Here is a 24412-nt window from a genome sequence, read left to right on the forward strand (position 1 = left end):
CAAGGCTTCATGTAAAAGGCACACATATTTTTTCTTGTGTATTTTTTTTATATTGAAAATTAAATTTTTATTCTGACTATACAAATTGTATATTCGTATATCATTGTAATCTAAATTGTTGAACATCAACATTACATGCAATCAGTTATGTTGAGCTATGACCCACCCTGATTAATTTAATCACGATAAGTGTATCTGGATGGTTCCTTTAGATGATTATAATTCACTATTAACAATATAAATACTTTAGGTTTGTTGAATTCAATGATATTTGCATGTGATATGTCGAATACGATGACTTGACTCATTCTAAAAAACATATTCAATGGTAAAATTAAATATAAAATTTGAATGAATATTGACATTTTGAAAACAGAAATGTTATGGCATAGTATATTAATAAATTTTCTGTAACATATAAGAGTATAATTAAATTTATACTTTGTGTAAAATGTATTTATATATTTAAGAATTGCACCAAAAGTCAAAAGCATCCGATGAAGGTTTTTTGTAAATAGGCACTATTTTGATTAACAAGTTATCATCTAAAAATAAATACAATTATAAAATTAATTTCATTAGCCTAAGTTTTTACCTCAGTGCATAACACCAATTCAATTTGAAGGATGTTGAAGGATCCAGACAGGGAGGAGGAGGCTTGATATGTACACCCACAGCAAAATATTTCACCTGCCAGGCAATATATTTAATTCATCATTGTCAGCCAGGGTTGATCCCCTGCTGGATGAAAGTCTCACCTAGCTTACTATTCTCGGTACCTAGATCTTCTCTGTTGAATCATAAGATATTCTACTAAATATGACGCTGCTAATTTGCATACAAAACTGAGCTAACACTCGAATCTCACAACTTAAGTTACTTATGTTTCAAAGATGCTATATTTTTAAAGAAATGCCGGTGTTTTAAAGCTGCGAACAATACTAAGATTATGCAGGTTTTGAGAGTATTGTGTATTTTTCTGGATCCGTCACTTACGTATAGTACAAACAATAATAATAAAGATTAATTATTGTGTAATCATGAAATATTATTAAAAAGGACACCAGGGAAAAAATTACCTTTTTCAATTCTAATATTAAAATCTCATTTCAAATCGTAAGTAATTTGCAAATAACTTTTACTTTTCATTTGCATTCCTGTGAAAAATGAGCTTGAGTCATATTATAATATATATTATGTAATACATATTATATTTTCTTGATTTACATATATTATATGTCATACATTAAGAGTTATCTGAATTGATGGAACCAATCGTTGTATGCCGTTATTGCCATATGACAACTTTTGTGTACATGCTTTCTATATTGTTAAAAGTGAAAATTGAAAGAAATGTCACATTGTGATTTTGCAAAAAGCAAAGAAAATATTTAGAGCTTTAAACACAATTTGTTCATATGTTTATATGAAATTTTATAAAATGTAAGATGATTGCACCGGGCTGATACAGTGAACCTTAGATAATATTTTTTAATGTTTTCAATTCAAAGCAATTTGATATAAATATATGAATATAGGTATTTTTGAGAGTTCTTGTTAACGTAATTGAATGATATATATATGAAAAATAAGCTGTTCACCAATATTGATGTCCTGTTCTATCATAATATTCAAATCGTAAATGTAAATTTATATTATGTGTGAAATCACTAAGTTATTGTGCAAAAAAAAGTATTAAGCAGAATATTATTTAGTTAATGATTTTTATTGTGTGTGATATTTATTTACTTATAAAAAAATGATAGAAAATAAAAGCTGCTACTGATTAAAATAAATAAAGTGTGGCTTTGTCTTATCAACCCATACACACATTTTCATTACGAAGCACTTAGGCCGGGTTCAAAAGATGCGTCAATTTGTACGTATATTTAATGAGAAGGGGGTGGACGAATGTCGTGCTTTTAATGAGCAGGCACCATTTAATCGTTGCATCTCTTATTCTTAGATATGCACAAGAATCAATGTATCGTGTGGAACCGGGGTTGGAATATATATAGAACTTTGCAACTGTTATCAAAAGTAATGATTAATTAATTTCTTTCCATGAGAAAATAAAATATTACATAAAAGAAATGATAATATTATATAATACTATTCAAATTGGATTTGAATAGACATATTTTGTTTTCATTTTTGCAGAGAAAGTATGTTTAATAGAACCGAAAAAATCATTTTCAATTAAGTATTAGACATGAATACCACTAGACGCTAACAGAAATATTAGAAAGTCACAGATTTGGTGTACAGTGTATGTTTAGACACAGGGATATCATCCCGGGTATTGCACTGGTGTCGCATATCCATCAGTCTGGCAGGGACGAGACACATGTAGAATGGGGGTGTAGCCACCTACAGTCTTCGTCTACAAACATGTACCTCCATTCTCAGACATACAACACTTGCGCAATTACCCCCTATGTCAAAACTTTTCATATCTTTAACATCAAATATGCAACTTTTTGATTTATGTGGTAACGACCAATAGTTGCAGAGAATCTTAGAGTATTATGTTTCTGGAAAATTCCTTAAGAGATTTGCATATTAAAGAAAAAGTTATTTAGTGAAAATGAAAAATTTGATGATTGACTAAAAGTTCTATTATATTTCTTATGAAGCTTTTTGCGTATTGGTAGTAAAAATAATTTTGACACTACAGCCGTATTTCTTACCTTTCATAGTTTTTATTGCTTTGTGCTTATTTGATAATTGAATTTGAATTACACTCTCACCACAAAACTTTTACACCTTTCCAGCATTTAAGAATTCTTCAAGATGGCAACACACAATCGGAAAATATTTATAATTTTAAAATGTAAAAATGGATGCCGCTACGATAAATAAACCTACTCTTTAAAAATAATTTAATAAATACTTAAAATACTAAAAATGAGCACTATCAGATTTTAAATTCGTAATAAAATAAATTTATTTTTCAGAATTCACTAAAACTATATACTTATAGCAAGTATGTACCTAGTGAGCTTATTTTCATATTCATTTTGTTTAATTTGATTATGTCAACACTGAACATGTATATAATAATACAGATACATAAATCTACACATTACTTTTCAATTATATTTGAGAATGTTAACAACTTATGTTTTATGATTGACACCTGAAAGTAACATTTATCAAACAAAAAAAAGGATTTGTATGGTTTAATATTATTAATCACAGAAAAACGAATGCAGTTATTTGAAAATGCCTGAAATATTAATTATTGCAAGTTTCACAGCCAGCAACAAAACATGTTTGTGGTATGTATAAATTAATCTAATCAGTGTCTTATAATGTCTCTGTAGTAATCTTTTTATTTGCAATTGTCATTATTTGCTTTTAGAATCGTTTCGTCAGCATGTACTTCATACATTTTAATTTCAAAACTATGTATATACTCCAACGGCAATAATTGATGTACTTTTATTAAACCTTTTTCCGATGGCACTACAACACGCTAATCGAGTTTTGAACTCTTTTTATTTCACCGGCTCTAAATCAGGCTGGTTTTTATTGTTAATTGCATATTATAATAACAAAATATTAAGAAAATAATATTAGTATCAAAACCGTGAACCAATAAATTATATTATATTATTGAAATAAATTAAATAATAACTATGACCGAAATGCATGAAATGCCATGAATTGGTATACGCTATTTTGCCGTTTATCAGCTGCTTAATAGATATCGAAAAAATATAAACAAACAAGCACGTAAGACTAGTTGCAGGGGACAACTGTTAGTCGCAACTTCAAGTTTCCACACAAATAACAACCGAAATGCTTACCATTACCTTGCAAGCATTTGAAATATTTGAGTATCTTTATTATTGTAAATAGACATCTCAGCACGATAAACAAATTTCTTGCCATGTCAATAAAAAATATATGAATCTAGTATACTCTTAGGCATACTGTATCTGCGCAATACGTCAAGTGATTCAGTTAACCTCTGATAAAGCAAAGATTAAATTATTTACTTTTTAATATATACTTTCACCATTGTATGTGAATTAAAAAATATCAGAAAATCAAAATTTTAAGAAATGGCAACAGTGATAGTCACAATTATTACTTGGCGGAAACGTGATGATGTAACTTGACATTCTTTGCATCTCGGTTTATGTAATACAGTTGTGTCTCAATTTACTCGAGTCATGTTAACCGGGTGGCGGATTAACCTTGTTGAAAAAAACTGGGGAAAATAAAACTTTTACCACTATCTTGATTTTTACACTTCGAACAATTAAAAATCACAATATATTATATCATCAGTATCTAGCAATTATCTGGGTAATATATTTTCCCATCTATCTCTCTGTAAATTGAGAATCAGCTGTATGTAATATATATTTTATTTATTGTTTGAGGATAGTCAGAAATATAACATTACATCTCAAAACACCATCCTAATGAACTTATAGTTATAGATTCACGGCATCTAAAGCTCAAATTACATTGGCAGATTGCGTCTGGCCCGATCGTCTGCCACAACTGTCAAACTCTATTCTCTATGGTTTTCAAGGATCGTGAGCGATCGGGACAAAAGTGTTTCTATTATTCCGTCGTGCGATCCATTCATTATCAAGCGAAGATTACCGAAAGTATACGAAAATACCCGAATACGCGCCTGCCCGCAAGTCATGCAAACGGTCATTCATTTCATTCTACTGGTCGATTTCAACAACTGAACAACTACAAGATGGCGAAAACTCAAAAAAATATATGGAGTAGCACCGAGGACGCAGTCCTCGTCGAATTAATACACGCCAAAGATATAGTGTGGAATGTAAAAAAATCGCTATATTCAATAGCGATCACGCTGTTCTTCAGTTAGCCAACTTTTGACCCAGTGTTTTTGTTTACGGCGAGTCCTGACCGCCCGAGCCAATTGAAATATAGCCATACTCGCTACAATTAGTCTTAATCGATTGGTTTGGAGATTCAAGCTCGCCCAGTTATTCATGATGTAAATTAACAATAAGTATACAAAAGTTTCTATAAATGTCAAACGGCCGCGTAAATTTTAACAGATGCTCGCTAGGTTTGACAGCTCAGTTTTTTTGACGTAAAATTGGGCGGGAATGCGTTCAGTGTAGCCACCAATCTAAGAAATATCTAGTTTTCGGTCAACCTATATTTTTAATAATAGCAACACTATGTTTATTTTAAACCAATCAAAACCAAGGATCAACGTGATTGAATCGTTGCGTGTAATTGCAAATAGTCTTAAAACGTTGGCCACGACGGTTTTTGGATCGGGTTGGGTCTGCGCGTCTGCCAATGTAATTAAGCCATAAGAAAGGATGAAATTCAAAATAGTTGTTTTCTGTATTCATTTATTGAGTTATTAAGTATTTAAAGTATTTTGCAAAATTTAGTGAATCAGTATTATCTTCTCTCTCTCACATACCTTGTGCAATTTAAAATATTTATATCTTTATGTGCAAGATGTTTCTTGAATTTTCTATTTAAAAACTAAATATTTTACCACTAAAGTAAATTCATCTTATTAATTTTTACTTGTACCATTATTAAAAGTTCATTTTGTAGATTAAAACATAGATTTTGAATATAAATTATATCTTCTCGGTATAAATAATTCTATTATATTTTTATGTAATGGTAATTAATTATTTACTCACTGCTTTCATTTGATTTTATCTAAAAACAAATATTACTATGTCTGCAAGATATTCAAACTGGATTTTTATGTAATTATGTATTATACATACATTTATTTTAATCTTATAATCATGTACTTTTAAATAATTGTGAGTCTATCAAGTAAAAATTAACTTCCTAAATTGATATAAAATCTCAGTTGTTTGTAATTAAAGCTTTGCTATTTTTTTTTAAATACATTTTATATAAATTTTATTTATTACATTACATACCTAATTAATAGTATTTAGTATTAAAAAAAGACACAGATTTTTTAAAATATAAACCTAGTTTCTCCCCCTTTATATTATTCATTTATTAATGTAATGCTGGAGTTTTTTTTTAAATATCTAAAATATGTTTTCCTACAATATTTATTGTGCTAAAGTTAGGCCAATTCATTTACATAATAATTTAAATAATCATTCTAACTTAAAAGCTATCTGTATGGTTAAAATATTCAAACTTTATGTTTTATTTTATGTTATATTGTACTTACATGTTATATTTTCAATTATTATTTCCCATAAAATAATGCATTATTTTCATTTATTATGTGTTTACTAATTAGTTTTTACCATATCGTTATAATTTGCATTGAATATATTAGTTACTTTGTGATAGGTATTCACGATGCGTCCAAGTATCCTTATAGGATGGTGCCATTCGACTATCACGCTGTTGATTTTTAAATTGCACGTAATTTTATGGCACGAAACGATGCACTGTATATTGTGATACACTTTCTAGAAAGTTCGTATCCATATTATGAGCGCACCGTGAATACATAGCTTTAGAACGCTTCTCAATAATATTCAATGTAAAATTAGTCTGTTATTTCATTTTTTTTACATGTATTGGTTTACTGAAGAAGCATTTCAAAGCAGTGCACATGGTTGATGTACAGTATGCCTTATAATACAACCATTTATCAATTTAGAATGCTCATGTTTTAGATTAAATAAACTTTGTGCTATTTGTATTTAAATACTAATATTTGATGATTGATTTAAGTACCTATTCAAACAATACAATACTTTTAAAACAATATTTATCTATATTTTAAATTAATATTATTTTCATTTAATGTATTTTTTTGTGTAGACACCTACCTAAATTATGGAATGAATCTTAATCAATTATCAAAAGCAAAAAGCACTCAAAGTACACTAAAATTTATTTATGTTTTTAACTCTTTTATTTTTCTGTCCGTTCAGCTATCAAATTGCTCCAAAAAATATCCAAGCACCACTGACGTCCAGTTTTTCTGAGGATATTTAGCAGTAGAGCACATGTACATTAGGGCTATTATCCACTGTAAGTGTGACTTGCACCATTCTATATATTTTTAAATGCTTTTCAAACTACAATAAAAAGAACTCGTGCGTTTAAATATATATCTGTGTTGATTAATTTATAGCTTACTGTATTCATATGAACAACATTATTAATTATACATTCTAGTTACCATAATATTGACAGTAATAATATTTTACTAAAAAAAACTATACCAGATATTTATTATAAACAGGCTCTTTTTAAAATGGTTTTTATTATTACTTGATTACTATCTACATTTTATTTTACTATAATATATATAGACTAACAGTTCTGAACGATGATAAATTATATTTTGTTGGTAGTGTGCACGTTAGAAAAGCTTAAAGTAGGTATAAAAAAAGTTCATGCTATTATTTAAATTTTGTGTGAATATTAAAAAAAAAAAATTTTTTGCATTTGACAATGAATATCATTTTCACATTTCAGTATCGTCTCAGTTTAGTAACACTACCATTCTTTTGGTCCAGCTTTAAGTTAAATTTTAAGTTCAATGAGATCGCGGTGTGTATTAAATTAAATTGTACAACGGGAAGGTGGTATGTGTACTGAAATAATTTTTAAATAATTTGTTAAAATCTTCATTCGGCAATATTTGTTCACTTAAAAATTATCAATTTTATACATATTCACATAAAGTAAGTATCTGCATGTCCTTTTCATAATCTCTTCGAGTTTTTCCAACACACACTAACGTGGAAAGATAAATATTGCCTTAGTCATTTTTCAAATCAGATACTTTGCACGCACTATACATTACGCTATTTATACCCTGTTTTTAACTGGCAACATTATTTAATCAAGTTAGCTATGTGAGTCTTGGGTAATATCTTGTTAAGCGTCAATTACATTGAGCTTCTTTACGAGCTGTTTGTTGGCGACTTTACAGGCAAATTATAAATTCGCCAACAAACAGCTCGTAAAGAAGCTCAATGTAATTGACGCTTTATACAATTTTTATAGTGTAAAAACTAAAATAACTATCGAATTAGCTTTCTATGATCTCTCCATTATAACATGAATTGAAATTATACGTGTTGAAATACCGACACTGTGTCGATAGACGGCAAATATTTATCGACCATGGCTTATGTTGCCATCTTCACAATGCTGAGCATCCCGCGACTATTAACATTTGCTTGACTTGAAGGCATTGAAATTTAATTATTTTAAAAAACAATTGTTTTTTAAAATTCATTTTCATAATTAATTATTATCATTTTACATGTAAAAAAGATTGTTATGTTCAAAATTGGGATACAACTGGTGTAATGTAGAAATCATCTATCAATTGAAAGAACATTATTTGGTAGAATACCATTTTACAATAGTATAAATATTATTAATACCATTAAATTCCATAAACTTATTTTTTAGTTTATAGCTATTTCAAAAACGAAACCTTATTAATGTAATTAATTTTAGATAGATTTTTATGATTGCCAGAATTAATGGGTGCCCATGCCCTCAGGTATTTTCTTTAGTTACTCCCGTCAACAACATAATTTGTGGAATTTAATATTATACTATTGTTGAATCATCTACTAGGTACTTGCCTGGTATGCAGAAAGATGCAGGTTTAAAACCATATGCTGAATTTATCCAACGATTTTCTTTTGCTCATAAGTAGGTACGTTATTTTTTTAATGCGGCTTATGATGATAGTAAAAAAAATTCACAATAAAATCACCACTAAATTAATACATTTTTTTTATCCAATAAAAAATATTAAATTTTATGTTTATAAGATAATGATATGTAAGAATTTCTAATTAAATTATAAATATTTACTTATCTGTTAGACTCTAGATATAACTTAAAAAAATATTAAAAATACTATGTCACAATATGTGGTCACTCGAGAAATGGCCATATTCATAAGTACTTAAATAATTTTTACTATACCCATTTCAGTTTCAATAAAATATTATTTCTTATTTTATTTATGATATTTTGATAAACTTATCTCTTTGGAAACTTTTTTCCCTTTAGACTAATTTCTAAACTAATAATAAGTAGATTAGTTGGATTGAGTGTGTTATATCAGCTTTAATTTCCATAATTGAATGCATTATGTTGTTGGCATGCACTATTTGGTATGTTACTTTTATGCACACGTATTAAAGAACAATTACAACATATTATACTCAATATCATGCCAAACACATTTTTTCAGATATTTTTATTTTTATTCATCTTTCTCATCAAATGAACTACGCTCATACAGTTTGACAATGTGAATTCTTTTTAATTATTAGACACTGTGTAATGATAATTGTATTATTTGATACTTGGATTATCGCTGTATGTGAAATACTCTCATTCTATGTTCAATATTTCAGGCTCTTTGGAGAAGCCATAATATTCATGACTAGGTGGAAAGCCCATCCAAGTATGTGCGAAAAAAGTCTTGTTACATATTAGGAACTTTATGCTGACATGATATCTGTAATAATTTAGAATGTGCCGCATGAAAATAAAAAAAAATATTCCTCAAGTCCGCTTATAAAGTTGGTAGGTACCTAATCCCATCATTATTTTTTACCACTGCCAAGGAAAATATTCACAATTATTATTAGTAATTAATGAAATCACCAAAATGTTTTCTAAAACCTTCCAATAAATAAGATAAATAAATAATTTGCACATATAATTTAATTGATAACGATTTTTTCAATGCGTAATTTTTATGACAGCAATACTATTTTTATTTGTTTTGTTCATCTGTCACCGACTTCAAAATAATGTTTTTAAAAATGGATCTGCGCAGAAGACACACGCGCATTTCAGGCTTAAGATAATATAATGTGTTAAAGTATTATATTTTCGTAAGGGGTACCTATTAATTATTTCAGCGATGTCTAAAAAAAATTAGTTGATATTTATAATGAAACCTTTTTTCACCAGACTAGAAATTGAAATTGTCAGAAACTAAAATCAAACATAGCCCGTCATGTCCCTATTGGGTTCGATGTTGTTCATTGGTTTCCTCACCATACGTGAAAAAAACTTGTTTGTTAGGGCATAGTACATAAATCTTGGTTTCAAAGTTAAATGTCACATACACATCTTTTGAGAATGGCCTCTGTAATGAGCATACACAATGTTGAGAAAATAACGAGATGAAAACACAAACAGTGTTAATCCAAGTATCGAAGAACACAACAATAACCGTGATAGTCTCAAGCAAGATATACCTAGTTATTATTGAAATGTTTGCTTCGAAGAGACTTATGTTAGTGCTCATTTTTTATGAAAGTTTCATCAGCCACAGAAATCTACCGTTTCATGTTATAAGCAGACCTTTTTTTCATGGAAGGAGATATTATACCATTTATACCGTTATTAAAATAGGTAAATCCATTTTAATGTACTTCGAGTTTTGAAGATAAAAAAAACCAAGTACACGCCACTTTCACAAAATGGTGTACCCACCTTTTTTATAGGAAATAGTAATATTTAAAGAAAAAATATAAATAACATTCATATTATTAATCTGTGGAAGCTATTTTTGTATACTTCTTTTCATTTCTATTAATATTAATACATTTATCGAATAATGGGTACCTACATATTGAAATTCTTTTTTTACCATAAAAATAAGAACAAAACAATTAATTTATATTTTATTTATGTCAATTGGTTACCATTTATAAAGCTTTCAACGCTGTGAGTAATTTATCCACGATTCTAATTAGGTATTCATTAGGCGAGCTCCAAAGTTATATTATTGATTATGATCATTAAGAAGGTAGAATTCAGTTTCACCAACAGGATAATATTAATAATTACATTAAATTTTACAAATTATATGTATACTTTGTGGAATTTAATATAAGTAATTAATATTCTATTGTTTGCAGATTTCTTCATATTCTGTGATGCTTTGAAAGTTTTATTAATCCTAATTCAATCTCATAATAAATGAATTATTGCAGAATGACTGTTACAGTCAGTGGGTGTTTTTTAGCCTTCAATAAGTGATGAACATTATTGCTGATGTAATCTTGATTGACGACAAAGACCTCAAAACGGTTGTTATAAATTTCATCTGTAAAATCTTTTAATTCTTCAAACAAATAGATTTGTTAAGAAAGTGAGGATACGCTGAATCCACAGTTTTAATAAATGTCATCAAAATATATTAATATAAAAACCTATTATAATACGAACATCACTGTTTGGTATTTGAATGAAACTTATCTACATTTTAAAGCATGGAAACATTTTATAGATACATATTATATGTGTGAAACTGCAAACTTTTTATAATCTCTAAATATTATTTAATTGTGACAATGACATCATGAAAACAAACTGGTATCTATCTACCTGAATAGATTGTATATCTTCATGAAAGTATTTTTTATGTGTATGTTCATTGATTGTCAACATATCGATGGTGTAGGTATATACTGTATATGTAGGTACCTATATGATTTCACGTAAGTGCTCAACATGCTATTCCTTCTGTGGTGATAAAAAAGATTGTGAAATAAATTCTCAAAGATAGAAGTAATATTTTCCTGAAAATATTATCACTTATTATCATAATAAATTATAGTCATACATCATTGATATTCTTTGACCAATATGATTTCATTTAAAACCGTCTAACAATATTCAATCCTGTAGGTACCTACAGTAAAAATAAAACAATGATTCGGTTCGTGGATTGTATGTGCGTACGAATACCTATGAAGCTCATCGGCTGCCAGGTATTTAGTACGGCTCCCCATCTGCACTCACACCATCGACCAACCGAATCATTGTTTTGTTTTTAATGTACTTTGTATGTTAGTTACTAAACATGCCGGAAAATGGAAAAAGTTTTCAGTAACTGACTACGGTTGCTTTTTAATTTAATATAATAAAAAAACACTAACCAGCTTGAACAGAGGTGGTGAACCTTTTTATGGATATGTGTCAAATAATAAAATGTTCCCTCCGAAACCAGAGTCGATTGGTTTTTTTTGAAAACTTTTCATTCATGAATTGAATTTTCTGTCCAGAATCAAAGTCGGACGCTTTTTTAACCTTTGTAGCCAAAAAAATTCACGCATGATTTAGGAATTTTACAAAATACATTCAGAATCAAAGAATTGAAGTCAACAGTAATTTCTAAGTCATACAGACTTCAATTTTGGTTGAATCGAAGTGAAGAATATAATAATATGTCAAGCAAAGCAATAAGCTTAATATTATAATTAATAATAAATGGCAGCAGTACATTTGTAACACCATATTTATGCAAAACGGGATTTTCTGCATTAGTTGCAATAAAATCCAAATATTGAGCCTGTTTAGTATTAGAAAAAGAGTAGAACTCTCCTCCACTCCTCAAATCTCTTACACTTCTGCTAATAAACAAGCACATCCATCACATTAAAAACAAATAAATTTCAAAATGAATAATATATATATACCAGTGGCGAAGGGTGGAGGTATACTGTTAAGATCCGACATAAATATTGCACACTAAACTTTATCAGTCATACGTATTTGTTTTCATTGAACTAAGACTACATTATTTAAACTATGGTGTTGGTTAGTTTTTAAAATTATATAAATATTCTATAGATGTTTTATAAATAGAATACTATTTTTGTCTATTGGTTTAGGCAGGGCTTAATGAATTTAAAAAATTAACCAACAACTTGTGTAATAAATTATATATTTCTAATTCAACGAAAACAAATAAGTATGAATGAAAAAGTGTGCATAAGTTTTTCGGATTGTCCAAAATATACCAAAACTATTATGGTTTGGTTAGGCAGGGTTTAATTGATTTTTAAAAACTACCATCTGTAAATTGTAGTCTTAGTTCAATAAAAACAAATACGTATGACTAACAAAGTTTAATTAATGTGCACTATTTATGTTGGATATTAACAGCCTTTCACCACTGATATATATATACCTATAGTAAAGCTTTGTTATTGTTTTGTCAATCAGGTTTTTTTCAATTTTTGTATTAATACTCATTTTTACTATATAAAAATTTATCTGTCTGAAATAAAGGGGGGGAGAAGCCTAGATTTTATATTTTAACGGGGGGGCGGTGTAGTAACATAGAGTTTAGAAACCACTGGTCTAGAGAATGTAGTGTACTATAAATTTTAGGTGAAAATTACATCGTAAGTCAGACATAACTCCATTTCCAAAAATTTTGAGGCATTATATATGCTAGTGTTTGAGGTTTTACATTTAGACGTATCTTCAATTCATTCACGTACCAACATAATTCCTCCATGTGTCAGATGTGGTGTATACACGTCATAGGTTTGCCACTTCTGCACTTGATAAGGTTATATTGCCAAAATATTATTCATATACCTAGCCAATTGTTGTCTGCAATACATACTCTTCTCTCGGGCTTCCTGTTTGGGCTTGCTTGTATGATTTTTGTATACTTAGGGCTACCAAACTTGTTAGTCGTTTTATTATGTAAAGTCTAAATATAAAGAAGCAGTATAATAATGGTGAATAATGATGAAATAATTACATGGTGGGTTAATAATACTTCATTTATTGTGCACTTCTGTCAAATTCAGCCACATATTATTGCTGACTGATAAGTTATGAAACTTTTACCATTTTTCCCAAAATACTAACAATGTATTAGTTTAGTAGAATTTAATATTACACATTTTATACACACAGTTAATATCAAATAATAACAATGCCTTCTACATACTACAAAAAAAATGTCAGTTAATTTTTCATACTTGATGTATTTTGGTTTATACACTATAACTACACCTTCAAAGGTTAGAAATAGCCATTACATTAAGGCTATACCTCAGCTGAGGCATGGTCTAAAAAAATCGCGACTAGGCGATGTGCGGATTGCGGGTCGCGGATGCAAATGACGCAAGGCGAACGAAATATAATTTGTCATAAAAATTCAACATGCGTCCTTTTTATGTTATGTTTATTATTATATTCGTAATAATAATAGTATATTCATTGACATGTTTTCTTTTTTAATTACATACGTAAAGTTTTTTAGTCATCTTTACACGATTTAAGAATATTTGCATCCGACGCCATGACAAAACGAATCGACGTGCAGACACCTCGACTATCGCTCTCCGAATGGCAACGCGGCCGTAATTTCGTTCCACATACAGTTGAAAATTATTTGCCGTGTCACTTATGTACGCTCTTAAACATAGAGATGTATATAATTTTAGGGTAATGGAAATACCCTTGCAAAGTTTATATTTATCATGATTTCAATAAAATTCATTAAAAAATTATAACATGTACTTTGTTATTTTGTAAATAATGGTACCTACATTGTACTAATGTCTGACAATGTTGTAAAAATCACGATATTGTTTTTGAATATACGTATTTTGTAAAATACAACATTGTTATTATTTGATTGTTATGCTAACAACCATTTAGGTATTTTTATTAATGCTAAATAAAATCTGTGGTTCCAGAGCTAAAGTTTGCCTGTTTTGTTGCAGCTGAAATAATCACACTTGATAAATACATATTATAGGTAGCAATAATCAAAATGCTGTGTTTTAGAAACCCATAGATATTGCTTATTCTTTATTTCTTTCGTATTTTTTAACATAGATTACCATGTACAATCCTCATCGACAAACTGGAGGTTGTATTATCAACATTGACAGACAGGTCCTTCCACTGCAAAAAACACATTGAAAAACAACATGAATTCTTTTTCGATTAGCCGCAGGCTCGAAATTTTTAACCCACAGTTTTGTATTTAAATAATGACGGCCAGGAGTTTGTTAAGTATGGTTATTCTTGATATTATGTACCTACTATTTATTTTGAAATAACAATATTAAGCATTTAAATAAATTGACACCAGTTTTCAATATAATTAGTGTTTTTGGCAGTTACCTCTTGATCTAATCAAATAAACATAAAAGATCACCATTATTCTGTAGAATAAATAATAAGTTTGGTTGTAGGCGGTAGAATTGACTTTTGCCCTGGAACGACAAATAATTAGATGAACAAAATTAAGTTAAATGTTTTGATGCCAATATTCCATTGTTAATTTGTGATTTTTTTACGCAGTGGCTCCACTATCTCCGAGTAAGATCCACGCATATCGCCGCAGCTCTCTGGAGGAGTTACGTCAGGTCATCATGAGGGAGCGGCTTGGCGAACAAATGGCTTCCGCCAGAATACGCTCATGCGCTGATCAAACTCCAGTGATGCACATTACCGAAAACCCCATCTCAGAAGCAGTTGCATGTTAATTTTTCTCCAAGGATCATGATGCCACGCTCCGGATTAGATTTTACCCGGTGCCTCAGTTATCTATTTTGTCTCACTATAAACAGCAAAGGATTGTTTGACTTGTCATTGGCTTACTATTAATAAAAAAAAAATCCAGTTAAGCGCATTTTTATCACAATCAATTAATTATATATAATATATTTATGTGGAAAGCAACCAACTCACAATTTTAATTTCTCTAATGATTCTACAGTGACTACAGTGTATTATTTTGTCTGTATGCCAAATTCTCACATGGTGACTTTTTCATTCAACTGTATGTTGAATGTCAATTGAAAATTAAATGGTGAGTGGGAACCATATTTGAAACACATCAACTGGTTGTTTAGGCAAGTTGCCTATAGTAACCAAGGTGATAACAATGGTTCGATATGCATGCGATGACATAATGTATTGTGGGTCACAAAGCGTTATTATTTTACCTTTTGAATTTAGTATGGCGTTTGCATCCAAACAAAGTTAAGCGTTAACTAACTAATTAATAATTAATAGTTACTAATTACTAATTAATAGTTAATGAACTAATATTCACTTAACGTCATCTTGATAATGATTATCAGTTCAACATAAATCAATAATATGTGGGAAATTCCTATCAATTTCTTTTTCAACATTCAATATAAAGTTGACCAACAAAAAATCATCCAACCTCTTTGCATTACTTTGTTTAATCTGTGTAGGTAACAAACATTTAATAAATTTCTGAAAAACATTGTATTTTGTGGTTTCACTTGATAAGTGGATTGGTTGCCGTCTATTTAGAATATGTTCAAAATAGTTTTTATTGAACATATTTGATGATCCAAAGCTTTTTCATTCGATGTGGTTCTATAAAAATATCTCAAGCCAATGTATTGTCATATAATAACTTTTGCCACAGAGACATTATGTATAGCTTACGATCAAAATAATTCTTTATTTATGTTGTCTTTGCGGAAATTGATGTTTTGGAAAGTGTTAAAGAGGAAAAATATTGTAATGAATCCATTCGTTAAAACGGTTTATTTTTTAATCATGTTTTATCATTACGGAAAAAATATTTCATTGTTTGTGCCCATTGGAATAGAGATCAAAGTGAATTGGCATGGCATATCTAATAATCAAAGTAAGAAATATCATATAAGTAAGGTATTATTAATGATCACATAATCAAACAAAAATAATGCAACTTAGTATAATAATTAATAGTGTTGTGTTCATCGAGGTATATTTTGATAGAAGGTTAGTACTCTAATCGCGTCATGGTTGACGTCCTAACTGCTATGCATCAATGTGCATGGAGTGTCTAGCATTAGTGTTGTATAGTCTAATTCACTACCGGCCTGCACAGCAACTTTCTTTCAGTTTATAAAAAAAAAATGAATTATTATTTTTTTCCGATTACACTGTACGCGGATGGATTTAAGTGAAAATATTGAAAATTTTCTTCATTTAGTGGATACTACCGGCATTTATTTAATTTAATAGCTAGATTTACTTAAAGCGCATTAGATATATTTGGAAACGGAGGAACGTTCAGTAATCTACAGCTTCAACGGGTGAGCATGGTGCATAAAAAATGACACAATAAAATCAGCGCAGCACACTACACCCTCATTATAAAATAACTTAACATCATTGGCATACCGACACCCCCTACATAAAAGGTCAGAACTGCGTTTTTGGCTATTTTGACTTGATCGCCTTTTATTAAATAATTTTAATAAAATACAACAATGATAATTGAAAAAAAAAACAAAAATTCAATCAACTAAAAAATTAAGATTCCAGCATTAAATATTAACATTGTGGTGTCATTAAAATCGTAATAGGTACTGAAAAGTACCATTTTGCAGTTCCTACATTATACGTAGGGGTTGTCAATACTATATAGGATAGGTATTTAGCTAAACTCCCATAGGTTTCATGCATACATGATTGCTAAAAATTCTGTAAAGCAATTCGGCTGTGTTCATTGGTATTAGGCGGTAGGCAGTCAATCAGATGTGGACTGATTGGTATGAAGCAGTTTTATATCCCTACTTTACAAGTGAGTCCAAACCGAATATAAACTGTACAATTTTGGTAGCTTCACTGGCAGGTATATGAGCTTGGTCCTGTTAGCCGTAACATGTCCATTGGCAGAGTATACATAAATTGGATTGGACCCATTGGACCGTCCAACGGCCACAAATGCCAATTTTGTTACATTATGAAAATTTGCTGTGTCGTATAGTCAACATGAAGATCTCTTTACTTAGATTGTTTGGCAGTTTTGTGATAGCTTTTGTTATTTATTACAGTTTTTAACTTTACATCTACGTGTTCCTCTCTTTCATGGGCACTTTTAACTTGAGTAATCTAAATTCAGTCAAAGCACCTAAGTCTTGTGTAACTGTTTCTGAAACATTCTCAGTCATAAAAAAATACTGATGCTTCACATCAAAATGCCGGGTCCTGTGATAGGCTTGGTTAAGACCGTGTGGTTTGGTGGGGTCATTAACGTCAATATACAATTTTCACTCATTAGGGGATCTCCAGAGGGTAGCAATAAACTCAAACCTCATTGCCTAAAAAAAATAATGGATCTGATAAAATCACGATTTTAAGTAATATATCACACAATCAAGCAAGAGCTTATTTACAAATTTAATAGTTTTATGCATTTTTCTTTTCTTTCAAGGGACATTATATTGATTATATTGACTAAAATACAAACAATAGTATATCTACATTATTTAAGGTTGTACCTCAGTTGAGGCACGGTCTAAAAAGATCGTGGCTAGGCGATGCGCGGATTGCGGGTACAAATGACGCGTGCCAAACGAAATATAATTTGTCATATAAATCCAACATACGTCCATTTTATGTTATGTTTATTGTTCTATTAGTAACAATAATAATATATTCATTGACATGTTTTCTTTTTAAAGTAAATGGGTAACGTTTTTAGTCATCTTTACCCGATTTAAGAATTTATACGCCCGTCGCCATCACGAAACAAAGTGACGTGTTTCCAGCTCGACGTTCTCTTTCAGAATGCGAGCGAGTCCAAAATTTCGTCGCCCCTATAGTTGAAAATTATTTGCCATTTCACTGATGTATCACCTTAAGGATGGACTGTTTCAAAACCCGCTTTACGATTTAATTATTTTACTTTTACCACAATAACTAATTAAATTAATATTTACCTATGACATTACTGTATGTACTTAAGTCTTCTAGTTACTCCAGTTCTTATCTGATGTATCGTCTTCTAAATTACGAAGTCCTGCATATCTCCAGTTGGTAGTTTCTCAACGGCGAATGTGGCACAGTCGTAACTGCGGAACATGTAATGGTCTGTCCCACTCATTGCATCCAACTGAACCATCAATGATATGTTTAAAGCCCAGGTGTGGTTGGGAAGAGTTTAGGCGCATCTCTCGCACATACACAACATAAGAAGAAGACCTAAGTCTTACCACTCTGAAGGATGCTGAACGTTTCTCCGTTTCCGAAAATAATAATGCACCTTAACTAAATGTAGCTACCTACCTTGATGCTTCATTATGAGGTCCTAAATACATTCTGCAATCTGCAGTATTGGTACAGGTGTACATATCTGATGCCCTGGTTGTTGGAATCAACTTCAACTTTTTGTCAAGTCCATAGACAAAGTCACCGTACTCAGCGCTCGAAATGGAAAAGTTTACGAACCGGAGCACTCGACAGTTTTCTTAAGATATTTACATAATTATCAAATTTTATGCGTACTTTATAAAAATAAGTGTATTAGATTTTCTAATATATGGCGTATCTAGTTCAGACGGTCAAATTACTTTTTCCACGAGACAGAGCGATAATTTTACCGATTTCACAAACAGGAACGCTCCGGTGCGCTCCGATAATTTCGAGCCCTGACCGTACTGCAACTTTACAATACTTTTTGAAGTAAGAAAAAAAAGAATGACCAAAGTACACATTACGAATAGGTAGTAAAGATATCTATACTTAGTATATTACCACGTGACCAGGTATGGACATCATCAGCAGTAGACGCTGTCTTACCTCCAATAAATTAATGTATTTCTTTTCATAAAATACAGGCAAACTTTAATTTTCAACACTTTCAAATATAGGCTTTGATTGAAATTGGCAAATTAATATTGGCATGTCTATAAAATCTGTTAATAGTATGAGTTATTTATTATGAAAGAAAGTTTTTTGTATTTTTGTATTGCATCTCATAAGGCAAGATAAAATGATATTTTAACAGTGGATAAATAGGTATTTAATTTATCTTGGAATCAGTTCTTTCCTGATACGTATTTGCCAATGCTCTCTATATTGGTAATAATCTAAAGAAAAACATAAATCATAGCAAATATTATCAGTTTCTCCATATATGTAGACGTATTTGCATACTATATTATAGATATTTTTATCTAATAAAACAAGTTAAAAAGTCTACATATGACACAGAGAAGTAAAATTTTTAAGACTATTTCAAATTTTAAAATTATTTTATCTTGCATTTGGGATTCTTAACATTTAAATATTTCTTTAAGTACATAAATATACAAAATTGCATAAGTAATATATTTCATTGGTATGCTCAAATATTGGGGGGAAAACTATTTAATGGTAAATAAATATTACCTACAAATAATAGTTTCATTGTATTTCGTTAAATCTGATTTTTTTTTTGAATAGATGCCTGCAATATACAGAATGTGTATTTTATCATGTATACATAATATTTTATTTAATCTATGGTTAACAATTACATAAACACCTAGTATTATATAAGTGTTTTTTGCCAGTTAATAATTGTAATTTTCCAAAAAAGTAAATCAAATGTCAAATAATTGACAACTCTATGTACATTGTTTGTTGTGTAGTATATTTATCTCTCAATACATCTGTGGATGCTGCCTAGCAGAGTGGAGGCAAGTCTTCGTAATAAAATTACACAAAACACTTATCAATTATTTTTTCTACCCATTTATGTATTTAAAAATTGATTCATTACTATATAGATGCAAGAATCTATATGATGTTCTACTGTAAAAGTATCCTTTGGAACATAAGAAGAATAAAATTATTTATGGTTGAAATAATTTTATTCAATTGTATTAAAATTATATTTCTGGACCCTAGAGGTAAACTGAGTTATCAAAAACTATAACAAAATTTCGTTTTAGCCTTCTCTGAAATATTGGTGTTATTGTAATAAGCCTATTCACCTCTCGAATCCAGATATGATTTTATACACTATTGCGTTTTGTTTATCTACCTAAGTAGTTTGCATAATGTTTAAATACCTTTATGGTTTATACGTAAGTGTAATAACTAATGTTGAGTTGCTGAGGTTACATGAATTTGATTTGCGACAAATGTATAGGGCATAGGATCTTGAAACTTTTTAAATAGAAAAATAATAAATCAAAGATGTAGGAATGATTTTTTGACAATACAATATTCAACGAATATCTATAGAAATTAAATTCCACATACCTATTCATCATGATTGTGGACTTTCATGAAATTATGCAATTAAAGTATATAATCATCATATCATAATTGTATTGAATTGGTTAATTTGCTGCCTTCATAAAAGTTTTGAACATTCATTAACACCGTCTATAAAATCATATTTTGATAGTTTCTATAAAGGAAAGTTTCTTTGGTATCAATAATACGCCATGCTATCTATATAGATGTTATAAAAAGTCAACAAAATCATCAGAAATTTTCGTAAGAACTATAGGTTTTACTATAATATTGTAGACATGGCACCATTCTAGCTACATTAACAACTATAAAAAGTTATCAATTTATGACTCCATTTTTATATACAAGAATTATTGTATCTTCATTTCTAAATTAATGGATATATTTGAGGGTTTTTTTAAAGTAGGTAAGTATCGGAAATGGATTTAGGTAAACGTTTTCGGTTCATTACTAAAGTTTAAAAAACAAGGTAAAATAAAATTGTATAATTTTTTCTCATTAGCCCTATAAGGTAATTATTTGGCTGTACTAGTCAAGTTAGTGAAATAAGTAAATATTGATATTATGAACAATGTGCTGAAGGGATAAAAATATAAATAAAACATCACACAATTATTTATTGCCAAAGCCATTCTTTTCTGACATTCCACATAATGTGAATAGTCAATCAAAATTATTTTAAATGAAAAATAGTAGAATTATTTACTTGCTTCCTTAAATCACTTTATCAGTATGTCATAATATTATACTGTATTAGTTCAAGATTACACAATCAAGTAAAATTTAACTGGGTTTTGAATGAAAAAAATATTATTTTATTTAAACTTTTATTTTTGTCTATGTGTAATGAACATTCTGATGGTATCCTAAGTCACAGGATATTAAACCTGCTTTTCATGTTAATTTCACTTTGTAATGGTAGCATTTAATGTAAGGAAATATCAAGAACACAAATACTTAGGTATATTAAAGTGATCGCATTTTCATTGTCCAACAATAGCTGTTAAGTAATGCATTTAGTAAACACATTACTTCCCTATACTTATAACATACAACATATTGTTAGATTTATTTAAATAGGGGAATAAAGGGCCTATGGTAACATTAAAAATTGCATATATTTAAATAAAGTTGCAATGAAGTACATATTATTATATCCTATTATTATATTTTGCTATGGTTATTTATTTCTTTAAGATTTTAATAATAGGTTACCATAAAATGAATGACACTACATATTACTATTATTAGATAAGATTTTATAATACATAATAATTAGATATGAATTTATTGGTTTACATAAATAATATTATTATATATTACTTAAGCCTTTTTTATAATTTATTGTTTATTTCTATTTTGGCATAGGTATTATTAATTAGACTGCATTATGCATGTACAGATAAATGGAATAATTGGTTTTTATTAAATATGTTATGTAATCTGTGCAATGAATTTAGAATTCTCAATGGAACATATATGCATCATATTTTTGGATGGTTAAATAATTAAATTAAATTATCACCTACGATGGCCGCGCGGCTTAAGCGTCGGCCTATAGTGTCGTGGGTCCCAGGTTCGAATCCTGGGTCTGACAAATATACATATTGTTTTTCAATTTGTGTTTGAATCAGAGTATGGACCTAATAGGTTGAGCAAGTGGCTGACATCCATTTCTCGTAAAAACAAAATCTGTTAATACAAACCTCCACCCTGTGCAGGCCCATATGATCTTATTAGGATCGGACATGGTCGGAAAAAATAATTATTATTCAATGAAAATGTTTATCAACAGTAAGTAGCTGTCATTAATAGCTTTATGAAGTGAACGTTTAAATGATAGAGAGAATATCACTTATGCTGAATGTAAAAATCATCAAGGAAAATCCTAGCATCTAACGATTCTAGAATATTGCCAGAATTTCTTGATAAGTATATGACATTCTGATACACCAATAAAACTACATTTCGCCAAATAATTAATTGTGTTGACTATTGAGTCGAAATCCGTTGCATTTGATCGACAGATTGAAAGAGTATAGCGGATGAAAACGTACAAAACCACCTATATAGAATGAGAAATCGCTTAATCGTGAAAAACAGCATATCCGAGAATGGTGAACAAAACAAAAAGTTTCATATCTGTAGCGTGTGCTTGCCACATACTCATTTTTTTATATAAATCATACTTACATATAACATTGTCCAATTAATTATCATCTTTTAATTTTTCCTAAAGTGTAAATATATCTATGAAAATATTATAGCAAGAGACTATCAAGTTTGAAGCATTCATAAATGAGTTCAAAAGAAAAAATTAAAGCGAATTCACAGGAGATTTGTTAAAATAAAATGATCAAATTGTTTATAAAAATATTATATGTATTACCTAGTATCATTCAGTAATAGGGTGTCATTTTCGAAAACTGATAAGTCCACAAATCAATATATGCATGTGCTAAATGGCTTTGAGTGTCGAGAGTAACTGGATGGTTTTAATATTGGCTTCTTTATGCAATTGTATTTTCAAATTACAACAATATACTCATGTGAACATTTCTTTATATATTTTTTAAATAATCAGTTTCTGTATGTCGTTGATATTTTACACATTTTTTTCGTATGATTTTGGCTGGTCTGAGATGTTATACATCATTAAATATTGTGAGAAATTACACATCTAATATGTACGTATATTATGTTGGATTTTCGGTTTTTTAAGATAGAATGTAATCTGTGAAAATTTTTGAATTCATATATTATATTAAAATATAGTGAACTGTCAGTAGGTACCAAATGAATTAAATCTATTCCTTAATTATTGTAACAATATTTTAATTTATTTGATATTTGTAAATAAGATGTAAATCAAATGTCCTGCATTCCCCTAAAGTTAATCAACTGCTTTTTTGTAAGAGTTATGTTTGTAACTGTAATGACAGGATATTAATTAATTAGGATCAAAGAGAATCTTTTCAAACATTCCTTCATAGTTGCTTTTGTTGTTAGTTGAAAGAGAAAGAGCGTTAGCCAAGATTAGTTGGCCATTAGAATAACAAAGTGTTTTTTCAAACCATATAATAAAATAAAATTAAAAAAAAAACAACCTCTAATCAACATGCATGCATGCCTGTTATTTCTTTTTGCAGCATTGAACAGAAATGAAAATATCTGCATGGGATGTTTTAATTGATATAATATTTATATATTTTTAAGATGTTGATCAAACAATTTTGTTTTGAACTCCCAACGCCGGCTGATATGTATAGCATTTAAAGTAGATATGAAACAATAAGCAAAGCCTTTTAGTACATTAAAATATCAACAAAAAAAAACTATTTGTATTTGTATACATATATATATATATATGAAAATATTGTGCCTATTATATTTTATTATATGCTTGCATACTTTTTGCTATGCATGCATATTTAACGATTGCACGAAATAGTGCTTTGTGGAATAATTATTCTTGCATAATAATTGTATTAATATACTGAAGTAAAATTGACACACATCAAATAATCATGTTTGACACATGCATCATACAATATTACAATTTATTTTAAATCCTTGTATCACAAATATTTATGGAATTGTACTGTAATTCTCTTTGAATAAA

General features: G+C 29.2%; 1 protein-coding gene across 8 annotated transcripts in view; it reads left to right on the forward strand.

The window, feature by feature from the left end:
* The window catches only part of MESK2 (misexpression suppressor of KSR 2), a 345381-nt gene extending 328222 nt beyond the window's left edge, over positions 1–17159 (forward strand). For 5 of the 8 annotated variants that reach the window (XR_015069751.1, XR_015069755.1, XR_015069756.1 and 2 more), the window contains 2 exons: positions 6906–7005; positions 15091–17159. Coding sequence is in view for 3 of the 8 variants with exons in the window: in XM_085941397.1 (XP_085797523.1) it covers positions 15091–15275 (185 nt within the window). In the remaining 5 variants the exon portion in view is untranslated. The remainder of the gene's footprint in view (positions 1–6905; positions 7006–15090) is intronic. The other 3 variants (XM_085941397.1, XM_085941405.1, XM_085941392.1) reach the window with 1 other exon arrangement.
* The last annotated feature ends 7253 nt before the right edge of the window (positions 17160–24412 follow it).

Source organism: Rhyacophila brunnea, unplaced genomic scaffold (assembly GCF_057557595.1).
Source record: "Rhyacophila brunnea isolate RB1 unplaced genomic scaffold, BYU_Rbru_1.0 scaffold_1, whole genome shotgun sequence".
Classification (NCBI taxonomy): domain Eukaryota; kingdom Metazoa; phylum Arthropoda; class Insecta; order Trichoptera; family Rhyacophilidae; genus Rhyacophila; species Rhyacophila brunnea.